Here is an 18,465-nt window from a genome sequence, read left to right on the forward strand (position 1 = left end):
CAATAGATGATGTCACGGCTTATCTCCTCCCCCTCCCTGTATAATGACCTCTATATATATAACACTGACCCATCATTACATCACTACTGACAATAGATGATGTCACAGATTATCTCCTCCCCTCCCCTGTACAATGACCTCTATATAGATAACACTGACCCATCACTACATCACTACTGACAATAGATAATGTCACAGCTTATCTCCTCCTCCTCCCTGTACAATGACCTCTATATAGATAAGACTGACCCATCATTACATCACTACTGACAATAGATGATGTCACAGCTTATCTCCTCCCCCTTCCTGTACAATGACCTGTATATAGATAACACTGACCCATCATTACATCACTACTGACAATAGATGATGTCACAGCTTATCTCCTCCCCCTCCCTGTATAATTACCTCTATATAGATAACACTGACCCATCATTACATCAGTACAGACAATAGATGATGTCATAGCTTATCTCCTCCCCCTCCTGTACAATGACCACTATATAGATAACACTGACCCATCATTACATCACTACTGACAATAGATGATGTCACAGCTTATCTCCTCCCCCTCCCTGTATAATTACCTCTATATAGATAACACTAACCCATCATTACATCAGTACAGACAATAGATGATGTCATAGCTTATCTCCTCCCCCTCCTGTACAATGACCACTATATAGATAACACTGACCCATCATTACATCACTACTGACAATAGATGATGTCACAGCTTATCTCCTCCCCCTCCCTGTATAATTACCTCTATATAGATAACACTAACCCATCATTACATCACTACTGGCAATAGATGATGTCACAGCTTATCTCCTCCCCCTCCCTGTACAATGACCTCTATATAGATAACACTGACCCATCATTACATCACTACTGACAATAGATGATGTCACAACTGATCCCCCCTCCCTGTACAATGACCTCTATAAAGATAACACTGACCCATCATTACATCACTACTGACCGTAGATGATGTTACAGCTTATCTCCTCCCCCTCCCTGTACAATGACTTCTATATAGATAACACTGGCCCATCATTACATCACTACTGACAATAGATGATGTCACAGCTTATCTCCTCCCCCTCCTCCCTGTACAATGACCTCTATATAGATAACACTGACACATCATTACATCACTACTGGCAATAGATGATGTCACAGCATATCTCCTCCCCCTCCCTGTACAATGTCCTCTATATAGATAACACTGACCCATCATTACATCACCACTGACAATAGATGATGTCACAGCTTATCTCCTCTACCTCCCTGTACAATCTCCTCTATATAGATAACACTGACCCATCATTACATCACTACTGACAATAGATGATGTCACAGCTTATCTCCTCCTCCCTGTACAATGACCTCTATATAGATAACACTGACCCATCATTACATCACTACTGACAATAGATAATGTCACAGCTTATCTCCTCCCCTCCCTGTACTATGACCTCTATATAGATAACACTGACCCATTATTACATCACTACTGACAATAGATGATGTCACAGCTTATCTCCTCCACCTCCCTGTACAATGTCCTCTATATAGATAACACTGACCCATCATTACATCACTACTGACAATATATTATGTCACAGCTTATCTCCCCCTCCCTGTACAATGACCTCTATATAGATAACACTGACCCATCATTACATCACTACTGACAATAGATGATGTCACAGCTTATCCCCTCCTCCTCCCTGTACAATGACCTCTATATAGATAACAGTGACCCATCATTGCATCACTACTGACAATAGATGATGTCACAGCTTATCTCCTCCCCCTCCCTGTACAATGACCTCTATATAGATAACACTGACCCATCATTACATCACTACTGATAATAGATGATGTCACAGCTTATCTCCTCCCCCTCCCTGTACAATGACCTCTAGATAGATAACACTGACTCATCATTACATCACTACTGACAATAGATGATGTCACAGCTTATCTCCTCCCTCTCCCTGTATAATGACCTCTATATAGATAACACTGACCCATCATTACATCACTACTGACAATAGATGATGTCACAGCTTATCTCCTCCCCCTCCCTGTACAATGACCTCTATATAGATAACACTGACCCATCATTACATCACTACTGACAATAGATGATGTCACAGCTTATCTCCTCCTCCTCCCTGTACAATGACCTCTATATAGATAACACTGACCCATCATTACATCACTACTGACAATAGATGATGTCACAGCTTATCTCCTCCCCCTTTCTGTACAATGACCTCTATATAGATAACACTGACACATCATTACATCACTACTGACAATAGATGATGTCACAGCTTATCTCCTCCTCCTCCCTGTACAATGACCTCTATATAGATAACACTGACCCATCATTACATCACTACTGACAATAGATGATGTAACAGCTTATCTCCTCCTCCTCCCTGTACAATGACCTCTATATAGATAACACTGACCCATCATTACATCACTACTGACAATAGATGATGTCACAGCTTATCTCCTCCTCCTCCCTGTACAATGACCTCTATATAGATAACACTGACCCATCATTACATCACTACTGACAATAGATGATGTCACAGCTTATCCCCTCCCCCTCCCTGTACAATGTCCTCTATATAGATAACACTGACCCATCATTACATCACTACTGACAATAGATGTCACAGCTTATCTCCTCCCCTCCCTGTACAATGACCTCTATATGAGTCTATCGGCCATGGCCATGAGGCTACTGTAAAGCATACTACAGCAGTCTTCATAATCATGGATAACAGATAGAATACACATGTATGTGTCCCTTTTATTTGGAATGGTTATTTTTATATAAGTCCTAAATATTTGGAATCCTCAGGGGCGGGGTTCTATCTGATATCTCGTTTTTATTCTTTTTTTATATTTCATATTTATTTTCATTTTATATTCATTTGTTGATTTATTTGGGATTATACAAATTGCCCCTATAATGTCACCGGAGACCTTTAGCAGATATGTTACTGCAGACTTCCCTGGGTCTTGGATAGAAGCCTCAGTTAGTTTGGAGATATATCTTTATGACAAAGACTGCAGAGTCTGTGTCTGCTAAGACCCAGCAACAACTACAGACACCCAGCTGCGGCAGCATGCAACATTGCTGCTTCCTGAACTATATGCACAATATATACCACCATCAGGAAGCATTGGGCGGTAATAAAGCACCCCTACTTTCTCTATAGGGAGTCTGGTTGTCTCTGACAGCTGTCTCTCCTGCATCTGTGTGATATCCGTACAGCTGCAGAGATCTCTAGTAACGTCTCTGCAGAGTGATACATGGAGATTTTCAGATGTTCCTGCAAGTGGTTAACCTGTCATTTACATTAATAGCTACGCCATATGGGAAGAGAATGTAGATGTACATATTATACACATTTACCATATATATCATTCTGCCATGTCTAGGCTATTGGGAAACCTAATCATATCCTCCTGTCAGTTTTACTAACTCATCGCTTTGATTTATTCCTTCTGACACCATTTTCCATATTCTGCTGAAACCTAATCTTCTACGGATGCAACTACTACTATTAGTCTTAGGCAGTGACTATGTATAGGATCTGCACGGTAGCGCATTATGGTTTATATGTGACTACAGGTTTCACCAAGGAATTTTAAAGACGAAAACAAGGTTCAAAGCATACAGTATTTTTCGGACTAAAAGGCGCACAAAAAATCCTTTGATTTTCTCTATAAACGTGCGCCTTATAGTCCAGTGCGCCTTATATATGAACCGTACTTACAGACAACAGCTGCCTTGTACTGCGCACAGGTCTGCCACCTGCTGGTCATTCATCCTTATAATCAGGTGCGCCTTATAATCCGGTGAGCCTTATATATGAACCTAGACATTTTAGCAGCCATTTATTGAGGGTGCACCTTATAATCCGGTGCGCCTTATAGTGCATAAAAAACAGTAATTCTATAAAGTTACAAAAGTATCCATGTAATTTAGACTAGGGGCAACTCAACTTCAAGGGGCAACTTTACACTAGTCACCAACATCCTAGATGCACCAATAACCACAGTACAACAGAAAATGTGTCTTTAGACATAAAATACTTTACCTATAACTAATACAGACCAGGCAATAACAGTAATGCAGACGCCAGATCAGATAATAAATACAGGGAACAACCCAAAAAATAATACTGGAGACCCCAGAACCAACAATAATAATACTGAAGACTCACAGAGCAGACAAATAAAAACAGTGTTGACCTCAGAGAAGACATGAATATTGGAGACTCAAGAGCAGACACTACTCATAGATTCCCCAGAGCAGACAATAATAAACACAGAGGCCCTAGAGCAGATAATTATAATAATGGAGAGACCCCAGAGAAGACTGTAATAATACTGGAGACACCGGAGCTAAGTGGAGATGTCCGATCAGATAAAATCAAGATAATATCGAATAATTAAATCGAATAATAATCAGATAAAAAGAAGACAATTGCTGGCGGCCCGAGGGAAGAAGACTGTAGGACAGACAATAGCTGCAGGAACCAGAACAGATCAAGGAAAAGAGCATTGCAGGAGGCCCCAGCGCATACCATTGCTGGTAACCCCAGAGCAGACCATCCATAGAGTCCCCGAGCAGTCCATCTCTGGACACCTCAGAGTAAACAATTGCTGGAGCCCCCAGAGCAGACAACAAATAATATTGGGGAACCCAGATCAGACACTGAAAATTGATTCCCCAGAGCAAACAAAAATTAAAATGGAGACCCCCAGAGAAGATAACTATAATAATGGAGAGACCCCAGAGCAGGCAATAATAATGAAGTGACCCGGATCAGACAATAATAATAGAGAGATACCAGAGCAAACAATAGTGATAGAGAGACCTCTTAGAGCAGACAAAATGCTGGAGACCCTAGAGCAGACAATACTGAAGACAGAGAAGACAATTGTTGGTAATCCTATGGCACACAATGGGGCTCAGTTACTAAGGGTCTGCAGACTGCACTATTTTCGGATATTCTGTCAATTTCTGATTTGTGCCACATTTAGCAGGGGATTTTGGCGCACGCGCCGGCTTTCATGTGACACAAATGGGGGGGGGGGGGCAGGCCATCGGACAATCCAATTGATTTGGACTAAGCACTGGATTTAACATTTAAATTGTGTTGCAAGACATGCACTTACATACACCTGGAAGAAGAAGGTGAACTCCGGCGGACCTCAGCAGGGAAGTGACACATGCAGGATATGTGTCAGGTAGTGGGTGTGGACCGTAATTGACTCTGCTCTGCAGGACACATGTGGCTCACAGGCCATCCACCCCTGAAACTGAACCACATATTCCAGATGTTTCTGAACCAAAGATTTATAAAGTGGTATTATCACATCAATATTCTGACAGTCCAGACCACTTTTGATACATGACAAGATCTTGCTGGCTTTAGAGGCAGCTGATTGACATTGCATGTTGCTATTTAACCCCTTAACGCTCTGCGCCGTAGCTCTACGGCACAGAGGTATAGGGAATGTATGAAGAGGGGTCATACAGAGGTGGGGGTTGTTGCATATTGCAGCAAACCCCCACCGCTAATAACCGCGGTCGGTGCTTGCACCGATCGCGGCTATTAACCCTTTCAATGCCGCCGGCAAAGTCGCGGCCTCATTTAAAAGACGGCGGCTTTATTCCGATCGCCGCGCCCCCGAACATCACCAGTGGCTCATTGTAATGAATGAGCTGCAAAAATGCCATATATTGCAATACAGAAGTATTGAAGTATATGGTAGGAGCAATCTGACCATCTAGGGTTAATGTACCCTAGATGGTCTAAGAAATAGTGGGAAAAAAAGTTTCAAAAATAAAAAAAAATTAATAAAATATTAAAAATTCAAATCACCCTCCTTTCGCTAGAACTGATATAAAACATAATAAACAGTAAAAATCACAGACATATTAGGTATCGCCGCATCCCAAAATGCCCGATCTATCAAAATATAAAAACGGTTACGGCCGGCGGTGACCTCCGAGACGGGAAATGGCGCCCAAATGTCCGAAATGCGACTTTTACACCTTTTTACATCACATAAATAATGGAATAAAAAATGATCAAAATGTCGCACAGACCTAAAAATGTTAGCAATGTAAAGGTCTGCACATTTAGCAAAAAATGACACCTCACACAGCTCCGTGCGCCAAAGTATGAAAAAGTTATTAGCTTCAGAAATGGCAAAAAAAATTTTTTCTTTTTTGTACACATTCGTTTAATTTTTGAAAATGTATTAAAACACAATAAAACCTATATAAATTTGGTATCACCGCGATTGCACCAAACCAAAGAATAAAGCCGTGCGTGCGCACGGTCGCGCGCAGCGCCGAAGCAGCTTCTGCTATAAAGTTTAAAAAGTGTTAAAACCGCGATACCGCGGTTTTAACACTAACGAAACTAGGCACCGGCACCAGCTCACCCTAAGCTGGTGCTCGGTGTTTACAGCTTACACCGACCATTTGAAATGGTAGGTTTCCTTCAAGGGGTTAATCTATGGTGTGCTAGGACACCCAGGTCCTTCCCAACAAGAAACTCTCCCAGATTTCCTCCCACTAGAACATATGTTGTGTGCAGATTATTAGTCCCAAGGTGCATAAGTCACCTTGTAGCCTATAATTATTATACATAGACTGCGCTATACTACACAACTTGTACTACTCCCATCCTCCATAGACTGCACTATACTACACAACTTGTACTACTCCCATCCTCCATAGACTACACTATACTACACAACTTGTGCTACTCCCATCCTCCATAGACTGCACTATAGTAAACAGCTTCTACTACTCCCATCCTCCATAGACTGCAACTTGTACTAGACATATGCAGGAGACTCCAGAGCAGGGCTGGAACGAGGGATAGGCGAGGGAAGGCGCAGCGCCACCCTCATCTCTCATCCTGGGGCACTGTCCCGACCCCCAGTAGCGATCATCTAAGCCGCACACAGCGCTGATCACTGGACGCAGGCAGGCGCTGTTATCGCTGCCTGCTCCCTTGTGTGTGACCCAGGCGCCGTTGATGAGATCCCAGCATCCACTCTTTCTACTCTGTGACCCAGGCACCAGAACAGGAAGATTGCACCCAGGGACAGGAAGAGGAGGGACCAGTTGCAGGGAGTGTGGAAAGGTGAGTATTCTTTTTTAGTTTTTTAACCTCTGCTGCTTTATACTAGGAAATGTGCCTGGGCTACCAATATACTATAGTTCAGTATACTGGGCTACCTACATACTATGGGGCAGTGTACTGGGCTACCTGTCTACTAGGGGAAAGATGCCTGGGCTACCTATTTACCGTGGGGCAAATACTAATAGGGATATTCCCATGAAGACAAGATTCTTAAATATACTCCGGATGACAAAATAACACATTCCCTATTAGCAAAAATACAGCATTTGACAGATATAATTCCAACCTCTCTCTATCAGTCCTGGTATTTACAATGTTGGTTGCCCCTGGATACGACCATGAATCTTCTGACTTTGGTCAGATTCTTCACATGAATTGCTTCTCTTTTCTGCACACTGCAGTGCTCTCTGCCTCCTGCCCCTCCCCCCTGCATTACAAGACCAGCTCAGACACAGGCACTTCCTGCTAGCAAGCAGCAGTGTGTAGAAAAGTACTCTACAAGCTACAGACAGATAAGGTAAAGTAAGGGGTTAAAAATGATCTTTACTGTGTAAAGATTACTAGGGGTTATAATTTGAGAACTTTCCCTTTTTAAAGGGAACATGTCATCAGGAGCCCTTTTACCAACTTATCTTTTTTCCAGAAAAAGACAGTTTTACTATAAAAACTCTTTGGCAATGTGCACACTATTCTCTACAGGGACACGAGGGAGCCAGGAAAAGGGCTCCTGATGACAGGTTCCTTTTAACTTGTACTTGACCGATACTCCATAGACTACACTATACTACACAGCTTGTACTACTCCCATATACTACACAGCTCAGTGTGAGCTACATTGAATACATGAGCCACCACTGATCAATGTTGTAAATGGCCTGTGTCACGCCTTCCCCGTATGAGGAGGGCCTGTGCTGTGGGGGCCCCGTATGTACGTTGTGTACAGTGTATTGTGTTAAGAGATTAAAGAAGTTTTCTGGCAGAGGATAAAACTCATTGGCCCACATTTACTAAGAACAGTGCAGTGAGTAGTACGTGCAGTGTCCTGTGTATAGTGCAGGGGGCGCCAGATTCAGGTTTACTGGTGCACGTTCTTCATGAATCTGGCACCTCCTACACTACTCCGACAGAGTGCACCACTTTTTTTTTGGTGCACTTTTAACATGGTGCGTGCAAAACAATTCTGTCAGACTTTGCTTGATAAATGTGGCGCGGTCCGACTGAGCACCGGAACATCCCCTTCAGTGCAGAAATTTGTGTTGCATGAAGTATAGAGCAGCCGCGCCACAAAACAGTTGTGTGTGACACAAATGTGGTGCAGACACTTCTTAAATATCTGTGCAAGCAGTTTGCACTAGAAAGAAGAAGCAAAGTCCGACAGAAAACTGGCGCACGGAGCTTAGTAAATGTGGACCATTGTTTATCTTTAAAGGAAATGAGCACCAGCTCAGGGTGAGCTGGTGCCGGAGCATATTTTCGTTATTCTCCTAAACCGATGTATTGCGGTTTAAACACTTTAGTAATCTTTTTATGTGAAGCCGCTTTGCCGCACCGTTGTATGCGCTCGGAGCATGCGCACATGCGCGGCCGTGCACGCATGATGTCACCAGCTCTCTGCTACTTCCTATTTAGATGCTCGGCGCACGGTTGCGCGCAGGGTGCGATGAGCGTGTTCCACCATGCGGCAAAGCGGCTTCACATATAAAGATTAATAAAGTGTTTAAACCGCAATACAGCGGTTTAGGAGAGTAATGAAAATATGCTCCGGCACCACCTCACCCTGAGCTGGTGCTCGGTATTTGAAGCTTACAAGTTGAATTTCATGTGTTAGGTTTCCTTTAAGTGGGGCTCCCTATATACAAATCATATTGCCAAAAATAGCCATAAGGTTTCACAACTGAACCAGATCCAGATATTATATAACAGTCACTTGCCCCTAATAGCTGTGTTTACATGCGGATGTTAACCTTTAAAATGCTGTGACACATTGCAACTTCAGCATCTAAGATTTGGGGTACATGGAAACCAATCCTCACCCTCATCCAGAATGTCACTGAGGGTGATCCAAATCATTGCCCTTTCCTCAAAAATATTAAAAAATGAATAAAAAAAAAAGAAAAAAAAAACACATTTAGTATCCCAGTGTCTTAATGTTCAACAGCAAAAAAAAAAAAAAACTTAATAAAAATTGCTCATGTTTCAGTTTATTTTCACCATGTTACCTAAAAATCATCTGAAACAATTTTGTTAATAATAAGTTTATCCAAGCGACATACGTTTCCCAAATGAGTACCAAAATAAACTACAGCTCACTCTGTAAAATTCCCCCTTACACAGCTCCCCATACACCCTAAATTGAAAAAAACCTGGAAAAAAACGCACCTTGGTTTTTACCAATTTCACCACATTAAGAACATTTTCCCTTGTCCCTGTCTATTGTCAGACAAATAACATGGTGCCTTCATCTAATACAGCTCGTCATGCAAAAAATAAGTCCCCATACGATAATTTAAATTCAAGTTGTGACTTTTAGAAGGCGTTAAGTAAAAAATGGAAAGGAGAAGAATCTACTGTAAACTTGGTGTTGATAAAGGTAGGACGAGAGATGGGACTCACATGTTGGGTGCCCTGTGGGTGGGGGGCGGTCAAGGACACAGCCCTATAGACTCCCAGCACAAATCCTTTAGCTAGATAATGATGTATGATGCTGGTCAGGTAGTAGTATAGTTACATGGAACAAGTGGTGCCCAAGTAGGGTATTACTCTATTATGATTCCGGTCAAACCCCTCAAGGGTCAATCATTTTTGGGACTAGAAAATCCATTTGCAAATTCAATAGAGTCAATAGAGGAGAATCCCCTGTCCATCAGCAACTAAAGAGACTAAGGGCAGATATATGAAACTACACTAAAAATAAAACCTTGTATTCCATAACAGCCAAAAATGTTGAATGTGTTTATGATGTGTTTCCCCCTCGGAGGACACTTATCTGTGTTCTGTGACCTCTATGAGGTGTGACCTGGAGGACCATCTCAGTGACAGGTTGGCTGTGGTCCCACCTCCCCAGGTGCCCTGATAAGGCTGTGCTAGGGGACTGGCATGTGCGTGGGCACAGTTCCCAGATTGTCACCTCCACAGGATATAGTCCCCCCTGGTGCCAGTATCTGCCTCGCACACAGGAAGCTAAGAAACCTTAATATAACTCAGACTGGATCTCACCATCACAGATACAACGTCCACAGCAGGAAAAGCCAACAGATGGCAGAGAACTTTGTGCAACAGTGAAGATACAACATTAATAGAACCTGATATTAGAAGGAAACAAATACAGACATTTATTCTAAAACTTAGATTGATGGAAATATATTTATTTATTTGTCTAGTTTAAACAAAGCAGAAAATTAATACATTGGAAAGAGACATGTCATTACATTACTAATCAGAAGGTGTGAAAAGGAAATAAGAAAAGGGAATAATCCATTGCCTGATGTCTCTGAAAATGTGGTCTACTGATATCATGTTATAGAGCAGGAGGAGCTGAGCATATTCTACATAGTGCCCTATCTGCAGGCAGCATGTTATAGAGCAGGAGGAGCTAAGCAGATTGTACATAGTGGCCTATCTGCAGGAAACATGATATAGAGAAGGAGGAGCTGAGCAGATTGTACATAGTGTCCTATCTGGAGGCAGCATGTTATAGAGCAGGAGGAGCTGAGCTGATATTACATAGTGGCCTATCTGCAGACAGCATGTTATAGAGCAGGAGGAGCTGAGCAGATTGTACATAAAGCCCTATCTGCAGGCAGCAAGTTATAGAGCGGAAGGAGCTGAGCAGATTGTATATAGTGTCCTATCTGCAGGCAGCATGTTATAGAGCAGGAGGAGCTGAGCAGATTGTACATAGTGTCCTATCTGCAGGCAGCATGTTAGAGCAGGAGGAGCTGAGCAGATTGTACATAGTGTCCTATCTGCAGACAGCATGTTATAGAGCAGAAGGAGCTGAGCAGATTGTATAAAGGCGGTCCCCTACTTAAGGACACCCGACTTACAGACAACCCATAGTTACAGACAGACCCCTCTGACCTCTGGTGAAGCTTTCTGAATGCTTTGCTAATGCTTTTGTCTGCAAAATTCACCCTGTTTTCCCTATTTGAACCTGATGCACTCTTATGTAACTACCTATGTGATGAGCTCCCCCTAGTGGCAGCTGCAGGTGACATACATTTTATCATTTAAATCTTTATCTCTAATTTTCAACAAACTTTACATAAAACAATAGTACAGAATATGTGATTTGTAATTTTTTTTAGCATACCTGCTCTTTTCCCTCTAAACCTCTTACTTTATTGCTATCCCTCAGTGGGCTTAAATCACAAGAGGAAAAAAGAGTACAAAAGAAGCCTGGTAAGTAGTGAAAGAAACATCTTACTTACTTCCAAATATATTATTTTGCATTCACCTTTACTACTCATTTATGCATTACCTGGCATAAAACTTAAATAGTGCTTTAGTACTTATAGTTTACTTATGTTGCTATGCTCCTTACCGGATGGCTAGCCCTATATCTTTACAAGTCACATATTCTCCAGGTGTGTAAGGAGTTATTCTACAGCCTCTTCTCCTTATCAGTCAAAAACAATGATGACTCCATTGGAGATGAAGGTAAAAAAAGACATGTATGTAATAAAATATACTACAAAGTAACTATTATGTACTACACTAGTTATTTTGTGTCTCTCAATACCTACATTTCCCATCATACCACTGGCTTTACATAGACAAAGTAGTGGAGTATCAACATTCTTTACTTCCTGCTATTAAATAGGACCAAGAGCAAGTGACTGCGCTTAAAAAGCACCTGTGCGTCGGCTTTGGCTACCCCACCCCTTGCCCTGCAGCACCAGGGTGGCACTCACCCTGTCACCCCATTTAAGTACCCAGCTGGTCATGAGCAGCGGCACTATCTATCTAGACTGTATCTATTTGTTATTATCACTATTGTGTTTTGTACTGTAATTGTTTCCCCATATGTAATGTAATGTGTTCTTGTATTGTGCTGTATCATAATGTCCTTTAACTATGTTTGTATGCAACCAAGGAACTAGCAACATGTAAGAACGTGCCTCTTGTAGTGTATGTATGGAACTGTTATATTAAGCCTCTCTAACTGTATGTAACAATTGCTGGGACACTATGTACAAAAGTATTCCCCCCAGGGGATCAATAAAGTACTATTGTATTGTATAATACCACAAGTGACAGATCAGTGCTCTCTTGTGTTGTAAAGTCTCTGTGTGTTCATGTGTGATACAGTTTCAATCTTGTGATAGGTTTCTCTCCATCTGCTCTTACAAGTAGGAGCCAGTGTGATGCTACATGTCACAGGATACACTGCATAAACTGCACCCAGCACCCACAGATCGTACAGGTAAAGACATTTTGCAAAGAATCACTGTATTGATATATCTATTATATTGTTAGATTCCTGCTTTATTACAGGGCAAATATTAAACGTATAGCAGTTCTCTATGATGAATTTGTCAGTCTGAAGTAGAAAGAGAGTCAAGCTGGGTAGGATTGGGTCTAATAGATACCAGGAGGGATTTGTAGGTGTTGATGCAATTCTGTAGCTCACAGGAAGTCAGTCATACAGGGCAAGATGTAGATTGGGGGCGGAGAGGAATCATATGACATACAGCTGTCCATCATACAACGGTACAAAATTACATAAGTAACAAATGAATGGATGCAAAAAATTTTACCTTTTGATAATTTATATATTTATACAGTATATGTATGTATACAGTGTATATACATCCCAATTCTTTTATTGGATTGTTTGATACAAAGAAGAGAATAAGACATACTATTATCCATATCAACCATGGAGTTACATCATAGGTTCATTGGCAGAATCCACAACCCTATACATATATGTCAAAATGTGACCTAAAGCTATCAATAGCTTTGTAATATTGACCCTAAACCAACATAGATAATAATTAATGAATATTAATCTCTAACCACTGGAGGGATCCTACATTGATAAATAGAATTTCCCTTCCTTCTTTCAATGTACTGGTGCCCTCAATACGCTTATCCGATTTAAAGACGAGGTAGAGCTGTTAAAAATAATTCACTGCTTCAATTGCAATGTTGGCACTTTACTATAGATTAATGGGTTTTGATTCTAGTTATGGCACTTGGTCTGTAAAAGGTTCACCATCACTGCTGTAGACCATGAAGAGTATTTGTTACTTTAATCAATTGGACTAAAAATGGGCTAATTAATATACAACGCTGGCAAAGTGAGTACGACAAAGTCATTTTGCTGCCTTCATCATGGACACCAATTCATTCTTAATCTCCAGCTTGTGTATAAATGCATAACATATACAATCGCTATATAATTGTTACTGGAGGTGGTTAGGATTGGAGAGAGATAGAACTGTTTATGTAGTACGTACAAAAGTTTGTAAGATTGACTTATTTTGTTACTATACTAAACAACATAATATAATTATATATAGTGGAGAAATATATGAAATAAAGTATTGATAGTAGAAGTTTCTATCATTAATCCTATATTCTACACAGAGCAATGTACTGTATTCCCCTCCTGCAGAACAGACTGTAAGTATTTGAATAGCTCCAAATAACCTTACTATACACATGGGAAGCCATACAGTTTAGTCATCTAGTGGTCATGACCTACCAATAAATAATATTAATATGATCCTCTTACCTCCGGACTCTGATCTAGCAGCTTGTCCTTCTGTCTCCTGTTCTGGACAATAGTCTTCAGTACACCACACTCATGTATCTAAATCTGTGATACTCCTTATAAGTCCCAACAACCCAACTCTCCTTACAGTTCTATCCCACTCCATGTCCCTATAATGTGGTCCCTGCAGCTTCTCTCACTGTCATTTCTTTCAAAATCTGATTCCAGGACTTTTCTCCCTGTCTCTCCTCCTCTCCCCCTCCCCTCCCTGTCCCATGTGCTGCTAACCCCCCTCCCTCCCTCTGTCCTTTACATCTATAGTCATCGCCCAGTCCTTATTATGACATTCCCTGCATCTTTCCCTATATATTCCTAATACTCTGCCCTGATGCTAAAATTAGGGGATACACCAAAAAGACCTGAGCATGTACATTTAGATTCTGCATAGTGAGTCCATAATAGTCTTGCAGCAATCTGTCTGCAGTTTTTCCATCCTGCATTGGACCGCTAGAGCTGAATTTTGTCATTTAACTCTTGGAGAACACGTCGTGTAACTCCGCATAAGATCTATGGTAAATCTACAGCCGGAGTTCTGCAAAACGACAAATTCAGTTTCCGCATGTGACAGACTCAGCTCTGCTACATCTGTATTAATTGTCTAATGATAAGTCTTACTACATACTACTATGGAATTTGATGGCGCTATATAAATAAAGATTATTATTAGATGATCTATTAATCTATGGTTTTTTTTGGGGGGTGGGGGGGTATAAGTTTGTTTGTAAATAGAATTGTGAGTATAGTAAATATTGACGTAGAATATTGTAAAAGCCAGAGGATTGTGGGACGTTATGCAGATGACATGACATGGGCACAGTGCAGCACTTATATATGTATACTAAGCACTGCCTGCATTGAAGTCTCTGCATTGTATAGCGATGGAGAGAGTATCTGCTACTCTGATACAGAAGATTCTGCAGACAGGGGCAGAGGCAGGGCTTAGGACTCTCTCCTCCCCCATTAAAACTGCAGAGATGAGAAGTCAGCAGTAGTGTATCTGCACATGGGAAGCAGTCCAGGGATAGAGAGAGGAGGAGAGGTGACAGGAGAAGAGGGGAAAAGGTGGGGGGAGCCACAGACACCCTACACTGTCCTAACACTAGCAGGTAAGTGGGCAATGTACTGGTGACATATAGTCAGGGTCACCTGAGGACATGCACTTATACATTTATTATTCACACATCTTATTTCATTGGGATTTATGTGTTTATTGCACTTTTTACTCATTCGAGTCATTTAATAGGGTCCTAAGGGACTGAATATCACCTGCCTTGGGTAGATAATGACTCTACTACCCTTTGCCACTCTGGATTGGCGCGGCTAATTCTCTTCATTATCCGAGGGCATGTAGAAGTGTACAGAGACGATGAAGAGTATTAATGCTCTTCTATCTCCTTCCAGCTCATCATCACGGCTCTTCCCTGGTATTTCGCTTCTCAACTTCTTAACTCCCCTGATAGAAAATGCCGGTGGGACCCCCGTGGGAGCGAGAATTATTCCCCTATATACGTCAGTCATGGCTCGTTGTGACCGTGGGTAAGTGGCATCATTGCTTTTAATAAGGTGTATAACTTATTCTACTGCTTAGCAATATTGTATCTGTAGGGTTTGCTTTAGGAAGATAGGAAAGTTACGTTGTATGCAGAATTGCATCCTTGCCATGATCATGTGCCAGTGCTGAGTGTGCTGCCAGGTGCCGCCTGTGCCCATAAACTCCCCCCATGTTAACGCTCTCCTGACGTTCATTACTTCGGAGTATCCAAAGTGTATCCAAATTTGATCCTCACCTCAGTACACACTAAATGGCAGACAGTGACTGCAGGGGGACTGCAGGAATAAGAAACTACCGGAGGGTGTGGTGTGTGTTACTTGGGTTGTGTTGGTATAATGCAGGTCTGACATTTTTGCTGGGCTTGCAAAATTCTGTACAAATCTGGGACATTTTAGGGGGGGGGATAAAAAAAGACGCAAAGTGAACAGATTGTTTGTGTCTTCTGTCAATGACTCAGCAGTAAGAGCCAAAAATGACAGAGCTGAGTCAGCAACTCGCCAAATCTGGCACATATCATGGGATTTCCACTACCTGCCCAATGTCTCCATAGCCCCAGGGGAGGGGATTTCTTCACCGTCAGACTCCCTACATCACCTATTCCTCAATTCATACACACTCCCTGCATCACCTAGTCCTCCATCTATAAAACTCCCTGCATCACCTAGTCCTCAATCCATACAGACTCCCTGCATGTCCTAGTCCTCCATCGATACAGACTCCCTGCATCACCTAGTCCTCCACCTATACAGACTCCATACATCACCTAGTCCTCCATTTATATAGACTCCATACATCACCTATTCCTCAATCCATACAGGCTCCCTGCATCACCTATTCCTCAATCCATACAGGCTCCCTGCATCACCTATTCCTCAATCCATACAGGCTCCATACATCACCTAGTCCTCCATCTATACAGACTCCATACATCACGTAGTCCTCCATCTATATAGACTCCATACATCACCTAGTCCTCCATCTATACAGACTCCATACATCACCTAGTCCTCCATTTATATAGACTCCATACATCACATATTCCTCAATCCATACAGGCTCCCTGCATCACCTATTCCTCAATCCATACAGGCTCCATACATCACCTAGTCCTCCATCTATACAGACTCCATACATCACCTAGTCCTCCATCTATACAGACTCCATACATCACCTAGTCCTCCATCCATACAGACTCCATACATCACCTAGTCCTCCATCTATACAGACTCCATACATCACCTAGTCCTCCATCTATACAGACTCCATACATCACCTAGTCCTCCATCTATACAGACTCCATACATCACGTAGTCCTCCATGTATACAGACTCCATACATCACCTAGTCCTCCATCTATATAGACTCCATACATCACCTAGTCCTCCATCTATACAGACTCCATACATCACCTAGTCCTCCATCTATACAGACTCCATACATCACCTAGTCCTCCATCTATACAGACTCCATACATCACCTAGTCCTCCATCTATACAGACTCCATACATCACCTAGTCCTCCATCTATATAGACTCCATACATCACCTAGTCCTCCATCTATACAGACTCCATACATCACCTAGTCCTCCATCTATACAGACTCCATACATCACATAGTCCTCCATCTATACAGACTCCATACATCACCTAGTCCTCCATCTATACAGACTCCCTACATCACCTAGTCCTCCATCTATACAGACTCCCTACATCACCTAGTCCTCCATCTATACAGACTCCATACATCACCTAGTGCTCCATCTATACAGACTCCATACATCACAAAGTCCTCCATCTATACAGACTCCATACATCACCTAGTCCTCCATCTATACAGACTCCATACATCACCTAGTCCTCCATCTATACAGACTCCATACATCACCTAGTCCTCCATCTATACAGACTCCATACATCACCTAGTCCTCCATCTATATAGACTTTATACATCACCTAGTCCTCCATGTATACAGACTCCATACATCACCTAGTCCTCCATCTATACAGACTCCATACATCACCTAGTCCTCCATCTATACAGACTCCCTACATCACCTAGTCCTCCATCTATACAGACTCCATACATCACCTAGTCCTCCATCTATACAGACTCCATACATCACCTAGTCCTCCATCTATACAGACTCCATACATCACCTAGTCCTCCATCTATTCAGATTCCCTACATCACCAAGTCCTCCATCTATACAGACTCCATACATCACATAGTCCTCCATCTATACAGACTCCTTGCGTCACCTAGTCCTCCATCTATACAGATTCCCTGCATCACCAAGTCCTCCATCTATACAGACTCCATACATCACCTAGTCTTCCATCTATACAGACTCCCTGCATCACCAAGTCCTCCATCTATACAGACTCCATACATCACCTAGTCTTCCATCTATACAGACTCCATACATCACAAAGTCCTCCATCTATACAGACTCCATACATCACCTAGTCCTCCATCTATACAGACTCCATACATCACCTAGTCCTCCATCTATACAGACTCCATACATCACCTAGTCCTCCATCTATACAGACTCCATACATCACCTAGTCTTCCATCTATACAGACTCCATACATCACCTAGTCCTCCATCTATTCAGATTCCCTACATCACCAAGTCCTCCATCTATACAGACTCCATACATCACATAGTCCTCCATCTATACAGACTCCCTGCATCACCAAGTCCTCCATCTATACAGACTCCATACATCACCTAGTCTTCCATCTATACAGACTCCCTACATCACCTAGTCCTCCATCTATACAGACTCCCTGCATCACCTAGTCTTCCATCTATACAGACTCCCTGCATCACCTAGTCTTCCATCTATACGGACTCCATATATCACCAAATCTTCCATCTCTAAAGACTCCATACATCACTTCGTTCTCCATCCATACA

At 42.0% G+C, this 18,465-nt stretch overlaps 1 protein-coding gene and 1 long non-coding RNA gene across 5 annotated transcripts in view; one reads left to right on the top strand and one right to left on the bottom strand.

Annotated features, from left to right (window-relative positions):
- The window catches only part of LOC140134897 (uncharacterized), a 38,384-nt gene extending 24,233 nt beyond the window's left edge, over positions 1–14,151 (bottom strand). For both annotated transcript variants that reach the window (XR_011856422.1, XR_011856421.1), the window contains exon 1: positions 13,951–14,151. This is a non-coding gene — a long non-coding RNA (uncharacterized lncRNA). The remainder of the gene's footprint in view (positions 1–13,950) is intronic.
- Positions 13,811–18,465, top strand: part of SCN4B (sodium voltage-gated channel beta subunit 4) — a 40,362-nt gene continuing 35,707 nt past the window's right edge. For 2 of the 3 annotated variants that reach the window (XR_011856420.1, XM_072155691.1), the window contains exons 1-2: positions 14,945–15,095; positions 15,391–15,525. Coding sequence is in view for 2 of the 3 variants with exons in the window: in XM_072155691.1 (XP_072011792.1) it covers positions 15,453–15,525 (73 nt within the window). In the remaining variant the exon portion in view is untranslated. Of the gene's footprint in view, positions 13,839–14,944; positions 15,096–15,390; positions 15,526–18,465 lie in introns of those variants that run through there. The other variant, XM_072155692.1, reaches the window with a different exon arrangement.

Source organism: Engystomops pustulosus, chromosome 6 (assembly GCF_040894005.1).
Source record: "Engystomops pustulosus chromosome 6, aEngPut4.maternal, whole genome shotgun sequence".
Taxonomy (NCBI): Eukaryota; Metazoa; Chordata; class Amphibia; order Anura; family Leptodactylidae; genus Engystomops; species Engystomops pustulosus.